Genomic DNA, 7,006 nt, shown 5'->3' with positions numbered 1-7,006 from the left:
CCTCACTACGAGTGTGACCCTCGTCGCTATCGTACTGCAATTCGACTTCCGAGTGATCAACAAACTCAACGAAGCAGTCGAGATATTCAGAAGTGACTCATCGGCTCGGACGTGAGGGCTCCGAGATGCGGCTCGTTCATATATTCACTCACCCAATATTTCCAGAAGCTGCCCCCTCGTACTTTTGCCGCGTCTGGTGATAACATCGTGTACGAGCACGCGGGAGGGGACTTCGGTCGAAGATGTCGCGGACAGCTTTTTCGATTCGAACGATTCCTATTGAGCGGAAAGCTTTTCTTCTCATCTTCACCGCACACGACGTCCTCCCCTCGAATATCGTCCGAAAAATATCACATAGCGTGCAACATGGACTTCCGAAGCCAGCTCACGAATGCCCCTCAGTGAGATCCATGGGATGCGCTCTACGCCCATATTGCGCCAGGAAACTCTCGGCTCACGCGTGTGGAAAACCCCCAATTACAGTGGAGCACGAGCTGTCGTCACGTCTAGCGTGATTGGTCACCGGCGCCACCATCAAGGCAATTATGATCCCACAACTCAATCACGAGGTCTCGGGACATGAGATCCGGGGCGGCATATTATGTGACACTCTCTACTGTCCCATCCGGCATCACGGCAACCTTTGGCTTCCGGACTACACAGGGTAGAACATCGGTTAAGGGCGCGGTGCCTCCAAACAGTATCTTGCTCTCTATCGCGGTCTACAGGAGTCAGAAACCCCGATCGAACTGGCCAGTGTGCATATGGGCTGCATCAGCAAAATTAGAATCCGACATTGAGTATAGATTCCTCGAAGCTCATTCTGAACCCGAGTTTTGTTGAAGGTCGGCGCGCCGTCAAAGAAACGGAAGCCGTCGGTGCGGAGCTCGAGAGCCGGATATTGGACATCGAGAGCGCCGACGTCACTGGGGGCTCCCCCAGACGGTCAGCATTGCGGAATGTACGTAGCTGCAGCTTTTCGTCGAGGGCTGCCTGAAATAAGTGGACGGCATGTTCGGTTGCTGCTGAGCAGTCCTGCGTGAGATGCTGCGAGCAGCATCTTCGCTGTGCGCGTCTGAGAAATGGAAGGGGCTGAACATCACTCTGGTTTTGCAATCAGCCATTCCGAGCACGTCTCAACCCTATTAATAAACACACTAAAGACTTTGCTGAGAGAGGAGGACCTGTTTGGTGCGGCCTTCGCAACACGTGAAGTGCATTAAGCACAACAAGCGATGCAAGATAATGGCTGTGTTGTGCCTCCTCTCACTCAGCTTCTGGAGGTCCCACTCGGCTCTCCCCGCATTGCACCGCTCGAATACAGATAGGTGATATCCTCGAATCGAACGGACTCGATAACATGAAGCGATCCAACGATTGTTGGCGCGGGGCCTGCACGACCAATCGGGAGCGGCTCTTCACTCGGATCAGATCGGGAAACTATCAAATCTGAAAACCTGAACACCGAAAGCTAGACCCGACCGGTGATTTTCGCCAAGTTCCTGGAGCTTATTCCACCTCGAGGTGGAAGGGACACGATCCGCAAGCGATTCGGGACCATTGCGGATATCTCAGAACAATCGAGTATGTCCCTCAATCTCTCTGGACCCCGAAAGAGATTAGAGCCAATTAAAAGTTCCGCTCGTCCGCCGAGCAATCTGAACCCTGCGCGTCGGAATCTTCGTTCCATTCCACTTAAACTTTTCTTTTCCGAGTATCCAACTAATCGGACACAAGAACGCTCTCTGGGCTGACCGATAAGACTTCTCCTCCGTCAAAAACACGTTTGTTAACAATGAGATTACGAGTGAATTCTCCCTCCTCGGCTTTCTCCTGAACAAAGCTCCAATGTGCCCTACACCTGCTCTCTGGGACCGCGCGCCTATTCTGACGTCGGATAGACCGACTGTGGGTAATGGAATGTCCGACGGCGCTTGATCGTAGCCCAGGGAAATACCACGAAACACTATCGGCGGCACTCGTAAATGCATCGCGCTACCAGGGATTTTTCGTTTTTCGTCGTATTTAGCTGGGACTGCGAGCGCACAAGCCTACAAGTTCCGAGATCTTTCACTTGGTCTGACCGGCTGATTGGAATGTCTCAATTACACGCGACTTCGGCGCTGTACCGCACAAATTGGACAAGGTTTCGATTTTACCAGACATCGGGGCGAACATGCTCCGACTCTCAGCAGCAAAACTCCGAACCTCGCTGAATCCTGTTCGTATTTGCTCGGAATCAAAGCAATGCTCGGGCTCGTGTAGGATCTGGAGGCTCAGGATCCCGGAACCGATTCTGCGGCATGTTCAAGCAAGAGCTGAAGGACATAGCGTCCCGACTGCCGAAGCACAAGCTGAGATTTCTTAGTGAGGGCTTCCTCGAGAAAACCTTCGCTTTCGTCGTATTCTCCGTCTGTGGCATCGGGATGCTCTATCAGGTAATGCATGTAAACCTCAGAGGCTCTGCCTTTAGACTCCATGACAGATTTTTCGAGAGGAAGCGAGACTTCCACGGATTAGTCGAGAGCTACTCGATTGTTCGGTTCGTGGTTCGCGCGATCGCATCGCACGCCGTCATGCGAGTGACTCTTGGTCTGAGAGGGTCCCGGTGGGTTGAAGTCGAACCAAAGGAGATGATTTGAAGGGCAGCCCTTTTGCCCCTACCAGGTGACCTTCACAATCAAAAACTACCTCGACTACCCATCCGTTGTGTCCTCTATCATCGAGAAGGATGCGGCAGATTTCCCAGCGGTCACTGTTTGTCCGGAGAGCTGGTGAGGTCCTTGTTTGCGAATTTCCTCCGGCTCAAATACTGAAAGCATGACGAAGGGTCGGAATGATTGATCGGCATTCCTTTGTCTGTTCAGGTTCAACCTGAGCCAAGTCTGCCGATACTTCCCCAAAAATTGCTCGAGGAAGGACGTGGTGAGTTGTAGGGGCTCAAAACCTCGGTCCAGAGCATACAACATCCCAGCTGGAGCATACATAGTTCGTGCCGATTTTCTCTCCAGAACGCACGGAGATTCGTGGATATAGTCGGCTAAGTTTCATTACAAGAGCATTGATTCCAGATGCATCGGTATTCGATTCCGAAAGCTTCCGTATATGCTGCGTGGAGGTATTTCGGTCAACCGAACATCAAAAAACTGTTCGATTGCCGGATGGCCAGTCAGGCCGAAGGCTGCGACCCCTTCGATTGTGAATCTTTGTAAGATCCTGTCCTTGATCTCGGAATTCATGTCCTATCCCAAAGACTTGTCTAAGACCCTTGTCGAGCCTTGATCGGATGAGATGGCTCTCATGATTCTCCGTGGGAATCTCGGGACTTCCGTACGGATTCCATCACGGTTCCAATACTCATATCTGATACATTGCCCATGCTATGAAAATTCACTGGAACTCCTACATCAGCCTCCGCAGAGCCTACTTCAAGAATCCAGTACGCTTCTGCTTCGTATTCGATGCCCACGGACTGCCCCCAACCCACATATTCCATCGCTGCCTGACTCCGTGGCTATACGGTTCGTGGAAGTACAAAAATGCAAGCCGTATCCTTTCAAGGTCCGAATCGGAACCATGTCGGTACTTCACGCCGGATTTCCATTGCTCGAGCGCATTTTTTCCAGAGCTTCAAGTGGACCTCATCTGGAACAGTACGTACATGCTCTCCTTCCTCGGAACGAACATGCTCCCCGTATACGTACACCGGAGCTCGACGAACCCGCCCGTGACAATAGAGAGCATTTTCATGTTCCCTGGAAGCCTCGTGGAAGCTTCAGTCAGCCAGGTTCGTGCTCTCGTTCGCTCGAAGATGTATACGATTCACTCAAAGTCGAAACTTTTCCTCAGACTGTCCGGCGACGATAAAATAATCGCATCGAGTACGCATCGGGCTCACACATGGATAAGCCGTAAGAATGATTTCAGCAAAGTGTACAACGCTTACCTCGACCCTTCCAAACCGATTGCGAGCGGTACGAGGCCGAAGAATACCGTCAGTTTTTCGGTGGATATAACACTTTCCACGGCTGTGTTCAGGAATGTCAGATGGCGCTCGAACTACAATTTTGCAACTGTACCATGCCAACCCACGAATATTCCGCAGTTTACGCTCGAAATCTCTGCGAATTCACTGATTTCAGTGAGTAGCCCTGCCATGGGACAGCACATACAACGAAAAGGAGATGTGGAGTCCTCGAGAGCTTATGCCGAAATTTTTTTCTCCGTTCGCAGAGAGCTGCGAAGAGGCCGTGGTCTCTCACAACATCTCGGATCGATGTCAGAAGAAATGTCGACTTGGCTGCAAGTGAGTCTAACGTGTTACTCCGATAGAGCTGCGTAGAGCAGGATCACGAAACTCTGCCTCGTCGCCCTCTCTCCTCGGATCAGGATTAACTATTTCATGGTTTGCAGTGACGTCATTTATGACGTCAAACTGGCGGGACTCGCCAAAATAGAACAACCTAGCCCAGAGATGTGAGTGGATTGGAGAATTATCCGTCATGAGGAAAAATGAGCGATCCCTCAGGAGAATCCGGGTCACGTTTCGCTTCCATTCCAGCCACAAGTCTTCCCTGATCATCTCGTTTGCGACATCCAGCGTAGAAATCTACAGATACAGTCAAGCCCTCGGTGTAAGAACCCTTTCCGCGAGAATGATAAGCCAGGAAGGATGCACCCGGTTGAGATCTGTGGAGCTCTTCGTGATTCACTTGAAAGGAAAATGCCGATTCTGGACGTTAAGAGCGAATGAGAATGAGATGTCTGGTTTTCAGCCGGAGGTCACCCTCGGTTACCTGAGCGGATACATTGGAGTTTGGACCGGCATGTCTTTCGTCGGGCTCCTCCACGGCTGCTTCCGCCGCCTTCTCGGGACAAATCGTCCTGATTGATAGGAGAACCACCAATGCATAATTCGCAGAAATCGCTAGCGCCTCTACCCTCAGGAACCCGTACCCCTCCCGGGCCCTCCGATATGACATCGTCGGCAGACGGGCCTCCTGTTCCAGACCGACGATGTCTTCGAGGATTTAGCTCGGATGGCCCGTAAGCTCAGCGCGTCCGACTGTGCCTGAGTTAGGCTGATAATGCTGGAGCACGCTTAGTGATGACTAATTGTGTCCATTACAAAGATTAAACGCCCTTGATTACCGCGGTGTGTGTTCTATCTCTTCCTTGCGATAATTCACGAGAGACCTATTCAAGCCCTGACCTGACTGGGTCAGTGTACGACGTATTCGCAGAGGCGAGCTGCGGTGGTGTAGCTAGGGAATTTCAAGAAACTATCGACGCTCGGCCTGTAGGTCCTCTCCGGCTCACTGGTGCTCTGCCTTTTTTCCTTCATATAGTTTCCAAATGTTCCACGAAGATGCATCCTTTGTCCAAGGAGGAGAGAAAGAAAGCAGGAGAGCTCACGAGCCAGGAATTAAGCGGATTTTCTCGTGCGGAAAATCCCACGATTTCTCACTTGCGTGCGAACGGAGGGTGCGGCCCCTACCGCGGCCACTCAAGTTCCCGGTAAGAACCGACGGTAGCAATCTATGAGTAGAAAACTCCGGCTATGGGCATCCTATGTCGATTTCCCATCAGCGACTCCTGCTTCGGTTAGCGCATACGATCTTATATTTTCCGTTTTGAAGGCGTGCGATAGCTCGAGCTTCCCGAAGCTCTCCAACAAGAAAACGGTCGACAGATCGAATGCCATTCGATTGCCTGCTGAAATGAGCGTCCGACAGATCTGTTCACAATGTGTTTTAGGTGCAAATGGTGAAAACGACAATTCTATGGAAATTTTCATGCGCATGACCGCTTCGGTCTGCCGCTTCGCCGCGAGCCCGCCTCTTCGCGAAGCCTGCGATAGGCGAAACTTGGAGCGACTTTTGTGCTTTCACAGCGAACGGAATTATCGACATCAGAAGCAGCCCGAGAGCCTCCTGCTCGAGGAGTCGGCTGTGAAATGACCGGAGCAGCGTCCCTCGATACGCAATCGGCGCCATCCCGCCGCAGAGCCCTCATTCCCTCATACAGACGATTCAAGTATTGGGTCCCCATCCCTCGCGCACAATTCCAGCTATTCGCGTCTTTCACAATTCCGGCCCGCGTGGAAGTCCAATTCAGGTGAGAATGGAATAATTATCCTCACTGTTCTGAGGCTCAATCCGTTCTCCGGGGATTAGCGGAGCGCCGGTGTCGCGCTTGCGCACCGAGGAGAACCGCACCGGATCCGCCCATCGTCTCGAAGCACATACCTACGATATGTGCGAGCTTGCGAGTACTATTCCGTCGGGCCCACGACTTTACCGGCTTCCATTCCGTCGATATGTATCGCCGCAATCGGTGAGACGAAACTTCTAAGGTGAATGATCTCGTCCCTAATGCACAATTCCCGCGTGTCAACATGCACTTCCGCTGCGGGCCGTAAATTATGGAGAGCTCATACATGCTCTCCGTTCTCAGAGCGAAAGTTTCCTCTGAATGACTTGACCCATACTCGATATGTAAGCACCGATGCCGACCGCCACTATCGGTTCCTATCAGATTCCGTCAACTCGGTCGGATACCGGAGTTTCGAGATTCTGTGGTAGAAGGATTCGGAGTCTTCCGTTGATGATGCATGAGCCGTCCCGGGAGGACTTGCTCCGCTCATTCTTCGAACGCACAATGTGATCGAGATTTGAGGGCGGAACGATTGTCTCAGAACGTCGCTCGCTGACAAGTTGGGATGGCGTGTCACAAAAAAGATGGCTGTAGGCGAACGAGCCAAGTCTGTATGAGAGACAAGATCGTAAAAATGCGCAGCAAAATAAGTAGGGACCGGAAACGCCTCAGGTCCCCACGGTCGCAGAGCCTGAGACGCTCTTATGTGGGACGCAACGTCTACTTTACGAGCGAATTCCGATGTCTGAAAAAAAAATCGGAACAGAGACAGGGTCTCACAATTTATAGCCAGAGCTGAACAGAATGAGGACAAGCAGCTCCCTCCTCTAACGGCCAGGATAGACGTAAG

General features: G+C 51.8%; 1 protein-coding gene across 1 annotated transcript; it reads left to right on the top strand.

The window, feature by feature from the left end:
• The first annotated feature begins 2,303 nt into the window (after positions 1–2,303).
• Positions 2,304–3,212, top strand: LOC114828292 (uncharacterized). The gene is made up of 4 exons (XM_029111814.1): positions 2,304–2,438; positions 2,668–2,774; positions 2,868–2,925; positions 3,072–3,212. Exons 1-4 carry the CDS (start codon positions 2,304–2,306, stop codon positions 3,210–3,212), a joined length of 441 nt encoding a protein of 146 aa, XP_028967647.1.
• The last annotated feature ends 3,794 nt before the right edge of the window (positions 3,213–7,006 follow it).

This window comes from Galendromus occidentalis, unplaced genomic scaffold (genome assembly GCF_000255335.2).
Source record: "Galendromus occidentalis unplaced genomic scaffold, Mocc_1.1 scf7180000077471, whole genome shotgun sequence".
In the NCBI taxonomy this organism is placed as follows: Eukaryota; Metazoa; Arthropoda; class Arachnida; order Mesostigmata; family Phytoseiidae; genus Galendromus; species Galendromus occidentalis.
Note: the sequence above shows the minus strand (reverse complement) of the source record. Positions and strands in the feature narration are given on the sequence as shown.